Source organism: Asterias amurensis, chromosome 2 (assembly GCF_032118995.1).
Source record: "Asterias amurensis chromosome 2, ASM3211899v1".
NCBI lineage: Eukaryota > Metazoa > Echinodermata > Asteroidea > Forcipulatida > Asteriidae > Asterias > Asterias amurensis.
The window spans coordinates 23,166,551-23,189,934 of NC_092649.1; the positions used below are offsets into that span (position 1 = coordinate 23,166,551).

The 23,384-nt window shown below is 44.2% G+C and overlaps 2 protein-coding genes across 2 annotated transcripts in view; one reads left to right on the plus strand and one right to left on the minus strand.

Moving 5' to 3' along the window:
• The window catches only part of LOC139954245 (U6 snRNA-associated Sm-like protein LSm3), a 514,674-nt gene that overhangs the window by 134,745 nt on the left and 356,545 nt on the right, over nt 1–23,384 (plus strand). The gene's annotated exons all lie outside the window — the stretch shown is intronic.
• Nucleotides 1–23,384, minus strand: part of LOC139954238 (guanine nucleotide-binding protein-like 3 homolog) — a 112,016-nt gene that overhangs the window by 10,283 nt on the left and 78,349 nt on the right. Inside the window, exons 10-13 of the mRNA XM_071953956.1 lie at nt 22,146–22,211; nt 21,430–21,572; nt 8,947–9,083; nt 8,620–8,828 (exon numbers count right to left, since the gene is read on the minus strand). Of these exons, the coding sequence (XP_071810057.1) occupies nt 8,620–8,828; nt 8,947–9,083; nt 21,430–21,572; nt 22,146–22,211 (555 nt within the window). The remainder of the gene's footprint in view (nt 1–8,619; nt 8,829–8,946; nt 9,084–21,429; nt 21,573–22,145; nt 22,212–23,384) is intronic.

The following is a 23,384-nucleotide window of genomic DNA, read 5'->3' on the forward strand; positions in this document are numbered from 1 at the left end:
AACTGGGCGGCAACTTCCGCAGCCCGTCTCGAAAGGCCCGCTGCTCTGAGGGATCTTGTGACAGCACCCAGCACGTCAGGTGCAGGTCCCTCTGAGTCGGATGAACCACTCCGGACCCGGGCTGGTATATGAGGTCCGGGCGTTGTGGGAGAACTATCGGCCTGTGTACCAGGAGCCTGACCAGCCGTGGGAACCAGGGCTGTCGGGGCCAAAAAGGGGCTTCCTTAAGTTGATTTTATCCGTGGCCTTGAGGCGCCTGGCTTCGGCCTCCATGGACTCTTGGAATTTCCTTGCAAACAGGTCTCGTCCCGTTAGGGGGAGCGCATCAAGCCCCGACGGACAGGAGGAACAGAGCGTCTAGGACGTTTGCCCTATGGGTAGATGTTGCTAGGGTTGATACTCTCGTCCAAGAGGATGCCAACATAATGCCCTCGATGCGGTCAGCGCATACACGGTCGACTGGCATAGCCGGGAAAATATTCCCACTCCTCAGAGCGGGGCCAGTCCTCCTCTTAAAAGACCTCCGTTCATCGGGGGCGTCCCCCGCTTCCTCGGCGGGGAGACCAAACACCCGGGCCATGTCCCTTTGGACAAGGCGCAATTCAGTTTCGGCAATCGAAAGCCGTTGAACTGCCGTGGTCAACTCGTCCTCTTCCGGGGACGAGTCGCCGGACCCGGGGGGTCGGATACACTCACTGATTGTTGACCCAAAGGCAGGGCTGTGCCTAACAAATCATGGTGTTCTACATCCCGAACGGATACAAAGGATCCAGAGGGGTGTATGCTAATCCCCGTATGGGATTGTGGACGTGCACCCGTGCGTGACCACACATCACCCTGATCCATCATACCCCATGCAACCTCCTGTGTGGTGACCGTGGGACGGTGGCTGGGAGGGGAGGCCGGTGGCCAGCTGACCGTGCACGGTACGCCGCCTCGATCCTGGCGCACCCAGCCATGACCGGACTGGTCGGTTTGGGTGTACGGTCCCGAAAACCGGGAAAATTCCTGAACCTTGCGCCGGCCGGATATTGAGGCCGCTAAGGTTTGGAAAGCCGTGAGGAATTCGTCTCGTGATAGCGGCTCGCTACCCCGATGATGCTTCCTATGGCCGTCAGGTGAGGAGTCGTCAGACGACCGAAGGTGACGGTCTTTTCTGGTCCTCTGCCGCTTATTCGGTACCCGCTCACGGGACGAATCCGAGGCTCTCTCTGAGGAAACCTGAGTGACAGGGATGCCCGAACAACGGGTGAAACCCGAAGACGAGGGCGGGCCCTGTGAGTGGGGTATCCCGGGGGAGTCCCTGGTACCCGACTCCGCACCCATAATCCTTCTCCCCATGGCCAGCGCCCCACAGCCTATGGCGTGGGCGGGTGCCTTGTGGGTCTTAAAACCTCGCAAAAGGCCGTCGCCAACCGTCGTGGGGGAATCCACGGTGTCGGTGCGGGCCGGGTATTCTGAGCCATGCGGAGGGGAGATGCCCTCCGGCTTCAGAGACCCCGAGGCGGTGCTTGGAGAGTGGGCGGTGCGCTCCGGAACGGAGCCACTTTTTGCCCTGCCTCTCTTGGTCGCTGCCCCGGCACCGGTTTTCTTGGCCTTGCCGGGGCGTTTGACCTTCGACTGGGTCGACCCACGCACACTGACCGAAGAGGGGGAGCGGGAAGCAACCCCTCTTTGATCGGTGGGTATTCCGGCCGACGTAGCCGACAGAGGCTGCGTAGGCCGACTGGAGGACTGCAAGCCGGGCTAAGAGAAAAGAGGACGACTCCGTGACGGGCATGTCGCGGGGCGTTATGGGTAGGACGGTGGAGGGCGCTATTGTGTGTAAAAGTCTTAGCATTTCTGCCTCGCAGCATAGGGAATATGCAAATAGGGAATATGTGAAGTAGACTACATATTTATTTTGAACACATGTCATGACACAAGGAAACGTGCGGAAACAAGGATGGGTTTTCCCATTATTTTCTCCCGACTCCGATGACCGATTGAGCCTAAATTTTCACAGTTTTGTTATTTTATATAGAAGTTATGATACACAAAGTACTGTTTACCGAAAGTGTCCAATGGCTTTAACTGATAGTTGATACACACCAATGCAGTTCTAAAACAGTCTACATAGTCAGCAGGTAACAAAAGATTGCGAAAACAACAAAATCTTAGAGAACTTGTCATTTGTATACGATAAAACTTTTCGACTGTATACAAGGATTAAATTACCAACAGTGATTACCAAGTATCAATTTACAGTTGTACAAGGCATTCTCAAATAGGCTCTGTGGGTACGAATTAAATTATTGCTTGTATGCTTTATTTCAGTGTAAATACCCAAAACATAATAATATTAGGCCAAGTAAAAAAGAAACATGTTAAGCATCCCCTGCTCGCTTCCTTTTTACAGGCCGCCTCTTTTTTTCTTTTTTTTTCTTTTTTCTTTTTTTATGCATATTTTTTTTTTCTTTCTTTTTTTCTTTTTTCGAAAAAGGGTTACACCATGTATTTTAAATGATCTCAGCAAAAACAATCTGAATGTCTTGTCTCAATGCCTTGACCAAAATGTTTCATAAATGTTCTGTGGGTTTCAGCAGTAGAAAAAACAATGGATATTTGACATTTTAACCAAGAATGGCGGCCATCATGAAATAAAAATAAAAAGCCCCTCCTCCTTCCTTTTTTTGAGAAACCCGGACGCTAAACATGTTTCTTTTTTTACTCGGCCTTATTGTGACAAGTGTAAGCCATTAACAACAAATCAAAATCAAAATACAGGATTGAAATTGTGGGTGTATAATAGTGCATCTGACTAAGTTGTGTTAACGGAGCGTTTGGTCTGCGTTCAGACCACCACGTATTAAACAGAACTTTGTGACTTCCTGCACTCTCTGTAACCTTAAAACCACAACATAAATTTACCGCCAATACGATCGCGCGCGCGTTTCCATGCATTTTTCTGGACTGCGTTATAGTCCACATACTGATAGTGATATGAAAAAAAAGTTTTCCTTTTTACGGCAGCATTTTATGCAGCCTTAAACGATTTATATATCAGGGCTTATAAGCATATACTTTTCTGTGATTTCATATGGGGGGGGGGGCAAGGGTTCTGAGCGGGGGGTGGGGTGGGGGGGCCTCTGGTTACGCCACTGGTATGTGGATATTATTACTTGAAACAGAGATGCCAACATTTCAAATTCAAAAAGAGTAATTTGCCCTCAGACAAGAAATGTCCTTACAATTTAGCATTTAAAGCCATGTACAAAAAGAAACATGTTTAGCGTCCGGGTTTCTAAAAAAAAAGGGAGGAGGGACTTTTCGAGATTTAAAAAAAAGGGAAGGAAGAGGACCCTTTTTATTTAATGCCTGCCCGAAACATTTTGAAGTTATATATTTTCTTGATGAGACCATTAAAACACATAAATTTTTTTCCCACTTACAAAAAAATCATAATAAAAATAAAAAAACTAGAGCTAAATTGCATTTGTGCACAAATGCAGAGCTGCTCGTTAATAACATTTCCAAATTTCTCAACTGAATTTGAAATTCTCTTGGCTACAAGGCAGTTTGACCAATCCAGCCTCTTTAAATAAACAATTTGCATTATACCATGTCCAGATAGCAATTTATGACTTAAAGTTGCAAAAAATAAAAAAAATCATAAAAAATCATGTGATAACGTCATTATGACGTCATTTCACATTTCACAAAAACTTGTCAATATCCAACAACCTACTAAGTTTCAACATGATCGCATAATTACTTTGAGAGTTATACGACTTCAAAAAGTGCACCTTTAATGCCGCGTCACGTGACCCCCGATGACGTCATTAATCTGAAACTCATTAATCTGTGTGTAAAATTTTAAGTGATTACAAACAACTTCACAACAGACATCTTCAAAAAGTCCATTTTGAAGAACCTTCCGCTAGAGGGCGCTGTTGCAAATTGTGGCGTCATCAGTATTTTTTTTAACTGCCCACCCTTGCCAGACACTATCATCGTTAAAAGCAAATTCATAACTTTTGCCATTTTTGAATTAAAGGGCACTTTCTGTTTCGACTGGAAGTAGAGGTCATATGAGGTCATGCACACAAAACAAAATGAAGACCTAATTTATCCCTACCCAATTCCACAAACAGAAACCTACGGTCTCTTGTGGCTGATTTGTTATAGGTTTTCAAACATTTAACATAAAACACCTTTAAGATGACGTCATGTGACCAGTGATGAGGTCATCACGACATCATTGCTTTAGGATCATTATTGCACCATCACCCTCCATCCCTAAAAGTTTCATTGCAATTGCTCTTTAGGAACTATGCAAAAAATTGCGAGTACTGAACATGACAAATAAAAAAAATAATAACTAAAAAAATCTTTAACGAAAACAAGAGCTGTTTCGCTACGCTCTGCTACGAAACAGCTGAAAAATCTATTATCACAAAGTAGAAAACTATTTTACTTCATCCATGGAGTCCTAGTAATTGATCATGTTTGTTCAATTTAAACTACACATTCAGTAGTTTTCTGTAGAGACGTCAAAGTTCCCATATACATGTAACTGCTCCATTTTTACCACGTGTTGACAGAATATGCATGGGTACACACACCAGCAACTAGCCGCTGTACAAATTTTTGGGAAATAACCCATTTTTCCGAGCTATGTCTCAAGGCGTTTATTGGTAGTTCGCATAATTTCACCAATAGAGGGCGTTCGATCTTGCAGTTTTGGACTAAGACTACACAATACGCTTCTAACCAGTAAAAACAACAAATCGTACACGTCCAAGGTGAGAACGATCACAACTTATGCGCCGTTCGCCGTTATTAAAAAATAATCCAATCTGACCTACATGTAGCACTCTGTTTCCTCCTCGTTCGTAAATATGGCAATTACATGTAGAAATACGTAGTTTACGTTCGTCATAAAACCAATTAAATACATTTCGGCATGCAAATTTTAACGTGAATAATTAATTAGCATAATCAACCCCCCTATTTTCTCAACGGATTCACATGATTCACGATGGTTGACTTTTTGAGTTGCCTGAGAAATCACACCCCTATGGGTACCAGCTGCCATAGTAAATGCGTGTGTCTTTAGAGCACACTTTGCGTTGACTCATTTATTGCTACTGAGCTTGGGCGATATTGCTTTTATTATTCCACTATGTATCGGCAAAAAAAGATTGCGATATCTGAACGCTAAAATTCTGACAACTTATGTTGCCAAAATGTAATACTCTGTAAGCAAAAATAAATCGAGGTTTACATCTGTTGGGTGTACTGTCTATCCATGGTGCAAACCTGGGCCTTTCAATTACACACACATACTGACATAAAGTGTCTTTTGAAGTGTCTACTGCGCATGAATGTTCTTACATGTGTGCATATTTTGCTAGATCCCGTCCATTTCATTCTAATTAACCAATAAGCATCCATAATGCACATGTGGTGACTTCTGATGGGTTGTGGTTTGTGTTATGATCCCAATGTGGTTTCCCTTTCGTGGCACACGGCCGGCTCCACACACAGGGGGGAAATTATACAACTGTATTGCTTCTGTAGTGTCTATGTGAGACCGCCCGCGCTGCTCCCCACACCGGGGAAAAATGATACAATTGTATTACTTCAGTAGTGTTTGTGTGAGACCGCCTGGGCGCTAAAGACTTTGATGGTGTTTTTTTTTTCAAAGAAACCCTGTCATTTCGGGATCAACTGGGGAATCTTGCGGTTGGTTCTAGGACTTTATATTTATTTAAACAGCCCTTTGTGAATGCAAGACGTGTCGATTAGGGAAAACATATTGATACTTCATCAAAACCACGATTTGCAGATAATTCGATTAACAAAAAAATCTAGACGACATGGTAATCGTTTAAGAAATGGTAACACGATTTTTGATAATATCGTGTTATTGCCCAAGCTTAGCTGCTACTGCCAGCTCACATCATTCAAGCGGCTTATTATAAGCAATAATCACGAGTTTTGAAGCAGTGTTGTATGATTCGACTCGGACTCGAGTCTAGGACTCGGACTCGAGTCTGTCTCCAGTCACAATTTCGGTGACTCGGATTTTACTCGAATCACGTCGGCAAAAGACTCGAACTCGGACTCGACCCTCATGACTCCACCCTCATGACTCCACCCTCATGACTCCACCCTCATGACTCGACCCTCATGACTCGACCCTCATGGCTTCGACCCTCTTGGCTTCGACCCTCATGACTCGGACTTGTCCCTGAGGACTTGTGACATGCGAGTCACGTATTTTCAAAAACCATACCTTAAGTTTTGAATATTGGTTTGAAACAAGTCTGATGATCCAATCATCGACATGCCCGGAATGCACATAGAGGAATATTAATGTCTAACACAGGTGCGTACACTGTTGCTACAATAACTGTTCGTGATTATCGTGTAGATGGCCGGTCCCTTGCCGTCAGCTCGCTTCAACTCAATTGTGGCGTTAACTTGCCGTCAACTCAACCAAGACACCGCAGATGGCAAATAGGGATTAGTCTTGACCCAAGGCGTCAGCGATTAATTTACACGAAGCGCAGTACATAATACACTATGCAGTACCAATAAGTGTCGTCTCGGGCCAAGACTATTCCATGTTATGGAAAGCGACCTCTGTTGTCCATTATGTACAAGGTCTATGAAAAAGCAAGATGGCGGCTGATGTTTTTGCTGCTTCGCGATAATTTTTATAACAAGAAAAACAAAACAATTAAATGTAGTAAAAATTATAGAAATGTAACCAAAAATGAAAAAAGCTGTAAAAATTATTTTTTTGCTAATACTGTACTTAACAGTTCTATGCCTCTTTTGGAAAACTTATATTGGAGGAGTTGACGGCAAGTTGACAGCACCAAGCGAGTTGACCGCTAGTTGACGGCAAGTAATAGACCTTAGATGGCCATGTACGACCCTGCTTGCGGCCCGCTGGGATATAATATTCTGTACAAGCATTTATAGGTCAGTCGATTAGTATTTTGATCGCATGCACATTGTGTGGTCATGATAAATTGCAAGATAGCAGCGTTTTTATTATTTTTCCCGACGTATTTCAACCAGTGTGTTTACATCACTCACAGCCCAGCATGGTCGTAAGTTTTCCTTTATTTATGATTCTTCATTTGAAATTGTCTCACTACAGGTTACAAATTGGCTGTTTTTGCTCTTTGCTTTGTTCCATGGTTAATGTGGTACATAATGGTTAATTCTGTGTGGCTGGTTTCAGATTAAGACAGGGATGAGATTCTGAAAAAATTAAAAAGACTGAAATTTGTTCATCACTGGAGGTGAATTCCCTTAACTTTTTTTTCAATTGCCCGCTGGACGATTCAACCAAAATTCTCGATCGCAGGTTTTTTTCACTAGCCCGCATATATTTACACCCAAAAAAATTCGAGAGAAAGAAAAAAAAAGGAAAAAAAAAGATAAAAACAGGAAGTGAAGCCCTTAAAATCACGTTTTTGGAGGATTTTATCTCTTAATTAATACCTTAATGTATTCCTTTTCCATCAACAACTTAAATAACTTCATTGTTAAGTTGATTTAAACATGTTTTGAACTCCGTTTGCCACAAAAGCTTCATGAATCAACGATCAGTCAACACACACATTGAGAAATAATTCAATGAACTTTGCCCCGCAACGCCCTCTGTTGGCAAAAGTTGTCCATGCTCATAGAACAAGGCTGTACATTGTGCAGTCTACAGGCATAATGCACAACGTGCGGCAATTCTTTACTCCGTTCGTGAATGTGTACTGCATTGAAGTCAAGTCAAGAAGGTCTTGAATATGGAATTATCAACAGCCATCAACAGCCAATCACAGCGTGGGGAATGTTGGTCAGAATGGACTTTGGACGACTGTGTGGGTTGTTTAATATGCTGTGTTTACTGCATGGACTATAAATGTAGTGGATACTCTGCACCATGTGGTTTGTGCATCGTGTTTCCAATGGTTGTACGACAACGTGTATTCTGAAATGAACGAGAGCACTTCAGATCCTGATCGCGGCCAAATTAAATCTAGCAAGTATCTAGAATTTTTTAATTTACTGTCAATTTTAATGTTGGAAAGTGAAAGGTTCAGAACTCAATTTGCCAAAGTCAGAGATTTTAAAAAAGTCGGAACTGGAAAAAAAAGATGTTTTTTTTTCAAAGTCGTAAAGTCGGAATTCCGCCAAAAGGCGGAAGAATCTCATCCCTGTCAAGACTAGGGCTTTTCTGCGTCCAAACCAACGAGGCATTTCAACGTGTTTGCTTGAAAAAAATGGCGGACGACTTTTTTAGTTGTCATGCAAAACTGCCGCAATGATGGGTGAAAGGTCAAATAATCCTGCGAGAGCCTCGTTCGAGGTAAAGGTTTTTATATTAATCCATCGTAAATAAAATCTGTCGCAAATATACCATAGTGAAATCGAAAATAAAGCCCGTCGCAACTACGATAGATTTTGTGGTTTGTGTAGTACTTGCGTTCGATTTAGCTATGATCGCAAAACAAAGTTTAGTGAAGTCAGCCCAAGATTCCGTGTCGAGCCAAAACCCCCCCTAAAACATCAGACGTACAACTTTGCACTGTTTGACAAATTTAGAGGGTTAAGTTTTCTCACCTCTGAATGCTGAGCTTCTTTGTGTTCCTGGCTATCTTCCACATCAGTATTATCCTCCAAATTATGGACAGCATCAACATCCTCATCGTCTTCTCTTACCATAAGCTCTTCCGTTTCATTGTCACTTGCAATGTCATCTTCGGTTACACCAAGTGTCGGGCCAGCTGACTCTACAAGTATTGTATTGCTAGGCCTTACAGGTGGTAAAACTATTTAAAAAATTAAAAGGGGAAAATTAAACTAGGAAATAAAAAATTAACTTCATATTTTATTTCAGAAGAGAAAAATAATTGTGTGTACAAAAAAACTTGACATATGACAACTTACCTCCTAATGTTTCTTTGTCTTCTTGTTCCAACGACCCAATGTCAAAAGCTTTGCCCATTTCAGTTACTATTGCTGCATCAATGTGGGTAGGTAACCTGTGCTGCTCCGGTGGATGGGTGTAGAATGATATACGTCCACTGATATATAAAACAAAACAAAACAAAATAAAAAAGCATTGTGAACTGTTCAAAACAGAAGAAACCTGTAAGCTAGTTGTGCATCCACTGGTATATTCAGAGCCGAGTACTGGTTGGGTGAGCAGGTTACCAAGGAAGCATCCTTAAAATGGTAAGTGCAAGATAAGTACAGCAAACATCTACCGCCAAAGGCTATTCATTTAGCGCATGGAATTAGTGAAATTTTAAAGATGAAAGACAGCCAACATAAGCAGCAAACTGTAAATGAAACTTCCAATGCAGGTTGTGCTTCTGAACCCCTGAAATGCAGCCCCTAACAATATCAGTCACCTTCTCAAAACTACCAAAGATAACTTCCTGGAAAGTTTCACACTGCAGTGCACAGGGTTGTTTTTCATAAATTGTTTTTACTTATAAAACTCACAAAGGGATCGTTCAGGGACAGTTTAGGACAGCTAAGCTGTCATTCAAGAAGATTAGACTGCAAGCACTTACCGTAATTTTCGGATTATAAACTGCCCGGCGTATAAACTGCCTTCCCCAAAATATAGATGTTTTTTTTTTTGTGTCGGTGCATAAACCGCCCGGCAAATAAACCGCAGTCATGAGCGCACAAAGAGAGGGGCCGTGCGAAAGTGGTACCTACCTGGACGTAAACTCGCCTTTAACTCACTTGGTGCCGTCAAGTCGCCGTGAACTCCTCCAACAATACATTTAAAATCCACAAAAGAGGCCAAGAAATGTAAAGTATTAGCTACATGTAAAGATGGAATTTTCATACCTTTTAGGTTATGTTTCGGTTTAAAATTTGAGTTTTTTCTCATAAAAATTACCTCAAAGCAGCAAAACCGTCGGCTGCCATTTTGCTTTTTTTTACAGAGCTTACACAATGTGGACAACCTTTCTGCATGTGGATTAGTCTTGGCCCAAGATGTCAATAATTGGTACCGCTTAGTGTCTTATGTACTGCGCGTTAATTGATCGCTGACGTCTTGGGTGAAGACTAATTCATACCTGCCATCTGCCTAGTGGTCGAGTTGACAGCGAATAGATGGCACAAGTGAGTTGACGGCGAGTTGACGGCGCAAGTAGCAGGACCGAAAATAACAAACTCTGATCGGCAGAAATTTATTTATAATTGTTAACATTTTCATTGAAATATTGTGAAAAATAAAGAAAGAACTTTGTTGCAAACTCCTTATTAACGTGTGTTTTTGTTTCTGTTAAAACAATCAAACAAGTTTATTCTCCACATCCCGCGATTATTTGCTTACATCCATGGGCCGCTTGATGAGGGGTGAGTTGGCAGATGAGTCCTATCCGACGATCGTTTCAAAGTCTGCTCTAAATAAAAAAGAATTTCCAAAACAAAACAAAAAACATGCACCCATTTCTACATGGCAACCGGTACCCAGAAATAAGCAATCTGGCGATGACACTTTGTGTTTTTTCTCTGCGTGGAAGGGCAACCCGACTATATTTCTTTTGCAGCTATCCACGTACTCACGATATTGCCTTGCGCTCGACCCCACAATATCGTGACACATCATGGATTATTTTATGGGTCCAAGGATGACAATTATTTCCAATTCGCTATATGCAGAGTCGCTGGACTAACATCATTTTGATGTTCAAAGTGTTCATAAATATGGACAAAAATCGGTCGTGTTGGACAGATGGATTTATTATGGAGTAGAAATAGGACTTTTTGTGACCCATTCATCTGGAATAAACTCGAGGCATGACCTTGTAACGGCAGACAAGGTTGGTGGAGTCGTCCATGTAGCAAAAATCTCTTGTTAAAGGATTTTCAGAGTGAGTTTGGCGCGCCAGTGTATGATTTTTCCTGTCTGTTTTGTATTTGTTTTAAGAAGTTCTTTTAACTGATGTTTCTTTTTTCTTCTTCAATATTAATATGTCGGCATACAAGCCGCCCGGCGAATAAGGAGCAGCAGTTAAAAAAAAATGTCAAAATCAACATATAAACCGCAGTTTATAATCCGAAATCTACGGTATATCATTATCTGCAGTTTGTGGTTACCACAGAGCAATATTGGTAGCAAAAGTGACTCATGTGTGTCATGGAAACATTTTCTTTAGCATATTTCTTTCTTGGGGGCACTTTTATGAGACAGATTGTAGCAGAAAAATTAAGCTAACCCAAAGTATAATTGTGTGTTTTCTTTCAGGGGTTAATTATTTTATAATTTACAAAGGGAGATTGTTTTACCTGACATATTTCACTTTCAATATAAAACACAAGGGAAACTGACTAGGTGAATTTTGAAATGATTTTGGGGGTTGAACAAAGAGTTGTCTATAGTGGGATTCAAACCAACGACCTCCATGTTAACATGTCGGTGCTATACCAACTGAGCTTTCTAGCCTTGTTTTGGCAATGTCCCTATTTTTGTCAATATTTGTTCAGGGGTGCCAGTCAGAACCCATACAACCATTAACTGCTGTGTAGCCAGGGATCACACCCAAATTACGATACAACCTAGGAAGCGGCAGCCAGAGGATCACCTTAAGGGGATGCGACTTTTTGTTTCAGATATCAATATAAACCACAAGGGAAACTGACTGGGCAAATTTTGAAGGGTGACATATTTCACTTTCCTAACGTTTCAACCATACAGATTCTTCAATAAAGTTCTATGTAATTGTTCCAACTCCGTTTGCATTTGAGTGTATTTATAAAATAAAAAAAAAAAATAAAAAAAAAAAACATCTAGATACTTCAAGCCATTATACACTTTCGGTTAACAGTATTGTCCAAAGGCCCACACTTCGTGTATCACAACATCCTGTGCAAATTTAGGCTCAATCGGTAATCGGAGTCGGGAGAAAATAACAAGAAAACCCACCCTTGTTTCCGCACGTTTCGCCATGTCATGACATGTGTTTACAATCAATCCGTAATTCTTGATATCGAGAATTGATAATTGTTTTGATGTTTTCTCAAAAATTAAAGCATTTCCTGGAATAGTATTTCTAGAGAAGTCTTTCACCATTACCTTCTGTAAACCCTGTAAGTTATTTGTAAATCTGTGAACTTTTTTCCCTTTTTTTCCCCCCCAAAGTGTATTATGGCTTTAAAAATAATAAGTTTTTCAAAATACTTTCACAAACTTATACAGAATGGCCAGGAGAGGGTAATTGGATATCAAAGCCAAAAGCTTGACAATGCAGAGTGCAACTACAGTGTCACAAGGCGTGAACTTCTGGCTGCTGTCCATTTTGACAAACACTTTAGACATTTTCTATATGGTAAAAAGTTTACTATGAGAACTGATCATGGCTCATAAGGATTGCAAGGGACAACTTGCTAGGTGTTTAGAAACGCTAAGTTCTTTTGACTTTGACATGTTTCTTAAACACAAAAATGCTGTTGCCTTATCGCGCAGATTTGAAGTATTTTGTGGTTCCATAAGTCAAGTCTTTACAGGTTGGGATGAGAATGGCTTTCGGAAAGGTCAACGGCAAGACCCCGCACTATCACCAATCATCAAGTGGGTTGAAGAGAGTCCGAGCAGACCACCAAGAAGTGAAGTGCTGAGCTATGATACAGAGACCCAAAGGTACTGGTATCAGTGGGACCGGTTGGAACTTGTTAATAGGAAGTTTGTTTTAGACGCCTCAGTCGTTTGTCAACTGATTGTTCAGATGATGAAGAGGAGGAAGTTTTTGTACAAGCTCACTGCTCTCAGACTGGTGGATATCTACATGTAGGCTGTTTAAAGACCTTTAACAAGATTTAACGAAAGTCGCCAGCTCCAAAACTCCTGGCCCATCTTCAACCTTCTGCTGTTGGTGCCCCACTAGAGAGATTGCGCACACATGTAGATATTTATGAACCATCAACTTGTTCAAAATGTGGTAACAGATACATTTTAGTAGTCATGGATTGTTTACTAAGTAGGTAGGCATACATGTACACTTCACAACCAGAGGCAAAAACAGTCTTGGTAGGACAGTTAATAGTTCGCTTTGGTGTCACACTCTGACCAAAGAACTAACCTTGAAAGTCAACTATTCAAGGTTATTTGTCAGTTGTTAGGAATAAACAAAACCTGAACACCTTACCACCCCAAATCAGATGGTCTTGTTAAACGCTTTAAATGTGCGATGTAGACTATACAGTCAAGTCCCGTTAATTCGAGGTCCACTGGACTGACCCATTTTCCTTATGTTATCCGGACCTCGTTGTATCCGATCACGGTAATAATAATTGAACCATGCACAAAGTGGGTGCATAATGGCCGCACGTGTACACAGATGCATGGCGGAGCTGCAATGGACTACTGTGTGCATAGTGTAGTGTGTGATGTACTGCACAAACAAGCACAAAATTAGGCTTTAAAAAACTTTTTTAATTAAGTTAGTTTAGTTTTAAATTCAATTTTAAAATCAATTTGGACTGAGATTTGGACTTGCAAAACTTTGGTCGCAGGCAGTTTATTGCCAATACATAGAGTCTTAGTTTTCATCGGTAACCACCCGTTTAATGCTAGATGGTTTTTTTATTATTTTTTATTTTTTAATTATTTTATTTTTTATGCAAGTTGTCTGACACACAAGGCCTGAAGGCCACTTCAAGGTGTGAGCTACAATTATTTTTTTCCAGAGGCCGTTGCTACCTACTCCTAGGGCTGAAACAGGGTTAACCCCTTTACAGTCCATACGAATGTAGGCTTGGGTATCATCAATTCGAAGGCTGGCCTGTAGAGCAGAAAGCACTACCTCCCCAATTGCTAACTCGAGATAACAGGTTAAATCTTGCTGCTGCAATCATATCGCACACACTGTGAAAAACTTTGGCCACAGCAATCAATAAAATAAAAGCTGGATTTTCATTGGTAACCAGCAGCGTAATGATAGATGGTTCATTGCTAACGCGAGATACCCGGGAAGATCTTGCTGTTCCGTGTTATATTGCTCATGCATGTGTGTGTATGTGTAATACACCTAGTCGCAGCAAGCAGTTAACACAAAATAGAATCTAGATTTTCATTGGTAAACACCTGTGTCATGTTAGATGGTTCATTGCCATGTGGGATACCAAGTAAAATCTTGCTTTTGCATTCAATAATATTGATTACGCAAATAGATTTGCTTGTAAGTTGCGGTGTTTTTTTTCTTATGAACATGATGCATAATGTGCTTTTAAACTCAGTGGGTCAGTATCTTTTCTGAAGATTTCTCCATGTTTGAACCATGCCACCTCCGAATGTCGAGAGCCGCACCGAGAAAGGTGGGCAACTGAGAGGGGATCGTGTGCGATTTCTCGGTGGTCACCAGGAACCCCAGGCTGGACATGAGGCACCAAGTAATCATCAGCACCGCGTCTGTGCCTCCCGCGATCGGCCCACGATTAGCCAATCCTCTAGGTATTAGAAAATCAGCAGTCTTCGCCTTTGAAGTGCTGCCCCTATCGCCCACACCACGCGGGTGAAATCCCGTTGAGAGGTGGACAGGCCAAAGGGGAGCACCACAAATTTGTATTGTATTGACTCGAGGATTGCCCGCAATGTTTCCATACGGAAGGGCTTTGGGCGGATAAAACTATTTAAGGGCTTTAAATTTAGGATCGGCCGCCAATTGCTGCCTCCTTCTTGGGCACTAAGAAGAAAGTGGACATGAACCCCATCCGCGTCCCCTGGTCGGGGACAACGTGCACCGCCCGCTTGAGGAGAAGGGAACTGATCTCCCCTTCGAGGGCACGGCACTTGAGACGGTCCGACGGGATGGGCATTGGCTGCATCAACACGTCCGACTGGGGGGTCCTCGTGAACTCGAGTGGTCTCAAGGACCAACCTGTCGAACGTGATCTGAGCCCAGGACCCCAAAAACTCCTTAAGGCAGCCGCCAACGGGTCCGTCGGCGGGAGGTCGCCTGGAGACAGGAAAGTCACTTCCGCCACGCCCCGGGATACGGACTCACAGAAGCCGCGACCCGACTGGGCCCGCTGCTGGCCTTGAGTGGGCGTGCGTGTATTTGCTGCTCCTGGGTTCCCACGAAACCCACCACGGGCGGGTCTCTGTGGGCGTCAGTGGGAATAACAAACGAAGCTCGTTTGTGTTTCTTCGCCGCTGGTGTAGAGGCCCACGGTTTATTGAGGTTAATCTTGTCAGTGGCCTTAAGGCGTCTGGCCTCGGCCTCCATAGATTCTTAATACTGCCCCGAAAAGGGTCCCGTCCCGTTCAGGAAGCGCATTAAGCCACTTGTGTGCCCCTGCAAACGGAAGGAACAGTGCATCTAGGATCTAATCCTTTTCCCCATTGCTAGCGCCCCACAGCCTATGGGCGTGGCAGGTGCCGTTCGGGTTTGATAACCTCGTAAAAGACCGTCACCGACCGTCTTGGGGGAATCCATGTGGTCGGTGCGGGCCGGGTACCCTGAGCCATGGGATGTCCTCCGGCTTCAGAGACCCCGAGGTGGTGCTGGGAGAGAGGGCGGTGCGCTCCGGAATTGAGCCACTCTTTGCCCTGCCTCTCTTGGTCACTGCCCCGACACCGGTTTTCTTGGCCTTGACGGGGTATTTGACCTTCGATTGGGTCGACCCACGCACGCTGACCGAAGAGGGGGAGCGGGAAGCCTGCGGGGCCAGTTGAAGGGATGCGAGCCAGGCGACGGAGTGTCGCCGTGCAGCCCTCTGAGAGCTCCGACTGTCCCGGGGGAACGAACGCAACCCCAGTATTGACAGTCGAACCCCACCCAAATTTCTTTACACTACTCGTAAATTAATTCAATGAAATCAAACTATATTATTTCTCAAACTCTCTACAACAACAACTATAACTCTACAACTTCTAGTCTTTATAAAAAGCTCTCAGCAAAGGATAAGCGTTTTTATTTTATCACAAAAACGGTGAACTGTTGGACACAGGTTTATCACGTCCTTACCCACTCGCGGCTAAGAGAAAAGAGGACGACTCCGTGGCAAGCATGTCGCAGGGAGCTGTGGGTAGGCAGTGCAGGGCGCTATTGTGTGTGAAAGTCTTAGCATTATTGCCTCGCGGCAGAGGGAACATGCAAATTAGTAATTGGACTCTACCCGTAGAGTGAAGTAGACCCATATTTTAATGCATTGAAACACGCATGGGGCAGTTAGGTATTAACTGGAACCTTGTATCATGCGAGCTTGTAAAAACGGGACTCGACTGTACTTAGCTTGTATGTCAGTGCGGACAAATCTGATTTGGTCTGGTGTACCCTGCTTTTTGGGGTCTGGTGTACTCTTCTTTTTGGGGTCTGGTTTACCCTGCTTTTGGGGTCTGGTGTACCCTACCTGTTTGGGTCTGGTGTACCCTACTTTTTGGAGCCTGGTGTACCCCCTTGTTTGGGTCTGGTGTACCCTACCTGTGTAGGGTCTGGTGTACCCTGCTTTTTGGGGTCTGGTGTACCCCCTTGTTTGGGTCTGGTTTACCCTGCTTTTGGGGTCTGGTGTACCCCCTTGTTTGGGTCTGGTGCACCCCCTTGTTTGGGTCTGGTGTACCCTGCTTCTGGTGTACCCTGCTTTTTGGGGCCTGGTGTACCCTATCGGTGTGAGTCTGGTGTACTCTGCTTTTTGGGGTCTGGTGTACCCTACCTGTTTGGGTCTGGTGTACCCTGCTTTTTGTGGTCTGGTGTACCCCCTTGTTTGGGTCTGGTTTACCCTGCTTTTTGTGGTCTGGTGTACCCCCTTGTTTGGGTCTGGTTTACCCTGCTTTTTGGGATCTGGTGTACCCCCTTGTTTGGGTCTGGTTTACCCTGCTTTTTGTGGTCTGGTGTACCCCCTTGTTTGGGTCTGGTTTACCCTGCTTTTTGGGGTCTGGTGTACCCTACCTGTTTGGGTCTGGTTTACCCTGCTTTTTGTGGTCTGGTGTACCCCCTTGTTTGGGTCTGGTTTACCCTGCTTTTTGTGGTCTGGTGTACCCTACCTGTTTGGGTCTGGTGTACCCTGCTTTTTGTGGTCTGGTGTACCCCCTTGTTTGGGTCTGGTTTACCCTGCTTTTTGTGGTCTGGTGTACCCTACCTGTTTGGGTCTGGTTTACCCTGCTTTTTGGGATCTGGTGTACCCCCTTGTTTGGGTCTGGTGTACCCTGCTTTTTGGGGTCTGGTGTACCCCCTTGTTTGGGTCTGGTTTACCCTGCTTTTTGGGGTCTGGTGTACCCCCTTGTTTGGGTCTGGTGTACCCTGCTTTTTGTGGTCTGGTGTACCCCCTTGTTTGGGTCTGGTTTACCCTGCTTTTTGGGGTCTGGTGTACCCCCTTGTTTGGGTCTGGTTTACCCTGCTTTTTGTGGTCTGGTGTACCCTACCTGTTTGGGTCTGGTGTACCCTGCTTTTTGTGGTCTGGTGTACCCCCTTGTTTGGGTCTGGTTTACCCTGCTTTTTGGGGTCTGGTGTACCCTACCTGTTTGGGTCTGGTTTACCCTGCTTTTTGGGGTCTGGTGTACCCTACCTGTTTGGGTCTGGTTTACCCTGCTTTTTGGGATCTGGTGTACCCCCTTGTTTGGGTCTGGTTTACCCTGCTTTTTGTGGTCTGGTGTACCCCCTTGTTTGGGTCTGGTTTACCCTGCTTTTTGGGGTCTGGTGTACCCCCTTGTTTGGGTCTGGTTTACCCTGCTTTTTGTGGTCTGGTGTACCCTACCTGTTTGGGTCTGGTGTACCCTGCTTTTTGTGGTCTGGTGTACCCCCTTGTTTGGGTCTGGTTTACCCTGCTTTTTGGGGTCTGGTGTACCCTACCTGTTTGGGTCTGGTTTACCCTGCTTTTTGGGGTCTGGTGTACCCTACCTGTTTGGGTCTGGTTTACCCTGCTTTTTGGGATCTGGTGTACCCCCTTGTTTGGGTCTGGTTTACCCTGCTTTTTGTGGTCTGGTGTACCCCCTTGTTTGGGTCTGGTTTACCCTGCTTTTTGTGGTCTGGTGTACCCTACCTGTTTGGGTCTGGTTTACCCTGCTTTTTGGGATCTGGTGTACCCCCTTGTTTGGGTCTGGTTTACCCTGCTTTTTGTGGTCTGGTGTACCCCCTTGTTTGGGTCTGGTGTACCCTGCTTTTTGTGGTCTGGTGTACCCCCTTGTTTGGGTCTGGTTTACCCTGCTTTTTGTGGTCTGGTGTACCCTACCTGTTTGGGTCTGGTTTACCCTGCTTTTTGTGGTCTGGTGTACCCCCTTGTTTGGGTCTGGTTTACCCTGCTTTTTGGGGTCTGGTGTACCCTACCTGTTTGGGTCTGGTTTACCCTGCTTTTTGGGATCTGGTGTACCCCCTTGTTTGGGTCTGGTTTACCCTGCTTTTTGTGGTCTGGTGTACCCCCTTGTTTGGGTCTGGTTTACCCTGCTTTTTGTGGTCTGGTGTACCCTACCTGTTTGGGTCTGGTGTACCCTGCTTTTTGTGGTCTGGTGTACCCCCTTGTTTGGGTCTGGTTTACCCTGCTTTTTGTGGTCTGGTGTACCCTACCTGTTTGGGTCTGGTTTACCCTGCTTTTTGGGGTCTGGTGTACCCCCTTGTTTGGGTCTGGTTTACCCTGCTTTTTGTGGTCTGGTGTACCCTACCTGTTTGGGTCTGGTGTACCCTGCTTTTTGTGGTCTGGTGTACCCCCTTGTTTGGGTCTGGTTTACCCTGCTTTTTGGGGTCTGGTGTACCCTACCTGTTTGGGTCTGGTTTACCCTGCTTTTTGGGGTCTGGTGTACCCTACCTGTTTGGGTCTGGTTTACCCTGCTTTTTGGGGTCTGGTGTACCCCCTTGTTTGGGTCTGGTGTACCCTGCTTTTTGTGGTCTGGTGTACCCCCTTGTTTGGGTCTGGTTTACCCTGCTTTTTGGGGTCTGGTGTACCCCCTTGTTTGGGTCTGGTTTACCCTGCTTTTTGTGGTCTGGTGTACCCTACCTGTTTGGGTCTGGTGTACCCTGCTTTTTGTGGTCTGGTGTACCCCCTTGTTTGGGTCTGGTTTACCCTGCTTTTTGGGGTCTGGTGTACCCTACCTGTTTGGGTCTGGTTTACCCTGCTTTTTGGGGTCTGGTGTACCCTACCTGTTTGGGTCTGGTTTACCCTGCTTTTTGGGATCTGGTGTACCCCCTTGTTTGGGTCTGGTTTACCCTGCTTTTTGTGGTCTGGTGTACCCCCTTGTTTGGGTCTGGTTTACCCTGCTTTTTGTGGTCTGGTGTACCCTACCTGTTTGGGTCTGGTTTACCCTGCTTTTTGGGATCTGGTGTACCCCCTTGTTTGGGTCTGGTTTACCCTGCTTTTTGTGGTCTGGTGTACCCCCTTGTTTGGGTCTGGTGTACCCTGCTTTTTGTGGTCTGGTGTACCCCCTTGTTTGGGTCTGGTTTACCCTGCTTTTTGGGGTCTGGTGTACCCCCTTGTTTGGGTCTGGTTTACCCTGCTTTTTGTGGTCTGGTGTACCCTACCTGTTTGGGTCTGGTGTACCCTGCTTTTTGTGGTCTGGTGTACCCCCTTGTTTGGGTCTGGTTTACCCTGCTTTTTGGGGTCTGGTGTACCCTACCTGTTTGGGTCTGGTTTACCCTGCTTTTTGGGGTCTGGTGTACCCTACCTGTTTGGGTCTGGTTTACCCTGCTTTTTGGGATCTGGTGTACCCCCTTGTTTGGGTCTGGTTTACCCTGCTTTTTGTGGTCTGGTGTACCCCCTTGTTTGGGTCTGGTTTACCCTGCTTTTTGTGGTCTGGTGTACCCTACCTGTTTGGGTCTGGTTTACCCTGCTTTTTGGGATCTGGTGTACCCCCTTGTTTGGGTCTGGTTTACCCTGCTTTTTGTGGTCTGGTGTACCCCCTTGTTTGGGTCTGGTTTACCCTGCTTTTTGTGGTCTGGTGTACCCTACCTGTTTGGGTCTGGTTTACCCTGCTTTTTGTGGTCTGGTGTACCCCCTTGTTTGGGTCTGGTTTACCCTGCTTTTTGGGGTCTGGTGTACCCTACCTGTTTGGGTCTGGTTTACCCTGCTTTTTGGGATCTGGTGTACCCCCTTGTTTGGGTCTGGTTTACCCTGCTTTTTGTGGTCTGGTGTACCCCCTTGTTTGGGTCTGGTGTACCCTGCTTTTTGTGGTCTGGTGTACCCCCTTGTTTGGGTCTGGTTTACCCTGCTTTTTGGGGTCTGGTGTACCCCCTTGTTTGGGTCTGGTTTACCCTGCTTTTTGTGGTCTGGTGTACCCTACCTGTTTGGGTCTGGTTTACCCTGCTTTTTGGGGTCTGGTGTACCCCCTTGTTTGGGTCTGGTTTACCCTGCTTTTTGTGGTCTGGTGTACCCTACCTGTTTGGGTCTGGTTAACCCTGCTTTTTGGGGTCTGGTGTACCCCCTTGTTTGGGTCTGGTTTACCCTGCTTTTTGGGGTCTGGTGTACCCCCTTGTTTGGGTCTGGTTTACCCTGCTTTTTGGGGTCTGGTGTACCCCCTTGTTTGGGTCTGGTTTACCCTGCTTTTTGGGATCTGGTGTACCCCCTTGTTTGGGTCTGGTGTACCCTGTTTTTGGGGACCTGCCGTTTGTGTTCCTGTACGGTTTGCAAAAACACTTGGTATCCGGCACAAAGTTAAACAGTTGATTTAGACTGTGGCATTAATTCACATTTGTGTATTTGTTGTTATTTGAGTATAATAAACAATCTGCTTGTGAGCAGGTCATAAAGGAAAAAAGAGGAAACTTGTCCGGATTTTGGGCCAGCACTTTGAGTCTGTATAACATATAACAGGCTTTGTACTGCACCGTAGACAAAAAATATTAACAGAAACATAAGCCCTTTTCCACCAGGCAATGACATGCACTGCTTAAAAGTTTGTGCACGGAGATAGGAAACTCCATGGTTTGTGTTTGTGTGATTGTTGTGTGATTGTTGTGTGATCGTCGTGCAATCTACAGGGACCTTGGTAGTCAAATCACAATTGAGTGATCTTGGCCATTCTAAGCAGGGATGCCATTTTTGGAGGAGGTCTTAATCCTGGTTGTTTATTACTCCAGTCTTTGGCGATTTCATCACACAATTTATTTCACATGATGCAAATTTGCGATTTTATAATGGGAATGACCATGGTGTATAAATCTTGTGTGAAATGAGCTTTAGACCACAGTTTTAATCAAAGACTTAAGCGGAGCATTGTACCGGGTCTAGCCCCGACTCACAAGCAAATCTTATTTAAAAAGTTTCCCAATGCCAGGTAATTGCTGATTGATCATTGAGGGTGGAATCACACGCGGTCATACTTTTGTTTATATCACAGTATTAAAGTTGACAAATCGAACAAGACAGTATTTTAACATTTCTAAAAAAGGGGCTTTTGGTAATACCAAATAACCGCAAAGCTTAGTACAAAATAAATAACAACTGTGGTCAATCATACTGTCGTAACCGTAAATGTTAACTGACCTGTTCCAGTCCATTAGCATACCCCTTGCTGCTTTGTCTTTATTAGGCATCCCTCCTTTTTTAAGCTTTCCCTGTCGCCTCGCCAATAGACCCAAGAACTCATCCACCCCACTGAAGTCTGGAATCGTATAGTGCAGCATTATCTGCAACAAGATTTATTATAATGTTAATTAACAATGTATGGACAAAACTTATGAGGACCCAGACCCAGATGGGCTCAAAAGAAAATAATAAAATAGGGGGTGGTATAAAACCATGACCGCTAACACAAATAGTTCTCTACTTGTTGGATGCTCATTTCATTCAGAGTGTGCACTACAGACTGTGCACAACAGACAGGGCCCAACTACTTGGAGCTGCTTTACATGGGAAAATAACCTCAGGAAAAGGGACATTACCAAGTACGGGTGAAACAAAGCGTAACAGGTTAGGTTTATGCATGTTCATGCTACACTATGGGAAGTTGGGGTGGATATTTCCGTCAGCTACCAATAACAAAGCGAAGGTGCTCTGAGATTCTTCTGGAATTCAGTACAGACATATTTTGCCTATATACAAATGACGTGAAGTAGTTTAGGATGAAATTTGGTTCAAGCAATTTTGAAATAAGAAAAAAAAAGTTGGAAAACATCTAGATGTAAAAAATGTCTGCGACAAGCATGGGTGGGCTTGAAGGTGCAAAGTTAACTTGGTTTTTGATTTCTAGATATACAAACCTGTTGCTTGTTACATCTCTTTAATATTGCTTGCACTGGGCTTATAGGGTCATCAAGTGCCTCAATCTGTACAAACACAAAAATAAAATCTTTAAACAATAGTTATAATACAAACAAATGATCTATAAAACTAAACATACAAGTACAATCAGTGTTATTATTATTAAATTATCAGATTTGCGTCCAGGTGTTTTTCGATCTCTGATCGGTCTCCTAATACCATGTAAACTTGATTTCAAGTTTGAGAGTGAGGTAATTTCTCTGCATCAGCCTCGCATAATTCCCCCGTAGATTTGCTACCACGCTCTAACTCGCTCTAATGACGGATGTTTGACCACGAGAGGGCGCTGTTTCATCCAATAATACATCAGGACAACTAAACCGCACAATCACAGACTTGGAACCAAGTCTAAATACCACGCTGTTGTCAAAATGTACCGGTACACAAAATGCACGCGGAATGCCCTTATGAAATAGCCGACTTCTGGGTACCAGTCGCTGCAAACTATATGATACACGAAAAGGTAGGTGATGCAGTGCATTGAACGGTGGTTTGTGTTCGTCTAGTGTTTTTCAAAAATTTTTGTCCGGGTGTGATATTTTTTGTCCGGGCGGACGACGAGTTTGTCCGGGCACAGCATTTTTACCGCATGTTAGCAATGTCAGAAGTGGCGACGGGCCAAAAAACAGATCGACATTAAAAATATTTTAAAAAGCGTCTGGCAGGCATAAACCCCCCTCCCCCCAGCGTACGGTTTGTATGCTCGTGAAAATGTTGATAATTGTGAACGGCCCCTAACTTCTAAAGCTTCAAACACCATTTAGCTCCTAAAACCATTTTATACGATTTACAGAATCTGAACATCATCCATGAAGGTCTTCAAAAACTTAATCGCGAGATTTGAGACAGAAACTTTAAATGTACATGTACCACTTGGAATGCTCCGTACTAAGAAATAAGGATGTTCTAAACCAACAAGTTGAATTTCGGTGAGATTGGAAATAAAAATTAATAACTGCTTAGAATAATTTCAGAACTTAAGGGAAAGAAACTTGGACATCTGAAGTTAAAGGATCTATATCAGCGAGATTTTGGTTGACAAAAATAAAAACTGACGACCAAAAACTACCTTGTTGAGAAAACAAGGGCATTGTGGAGTAAACTACCCTTGTTTCTTTAACAGAAATTGTTCTAAGATATTTTACAGCCAATTTCACTAAAGCTGCGATGCCATTTGC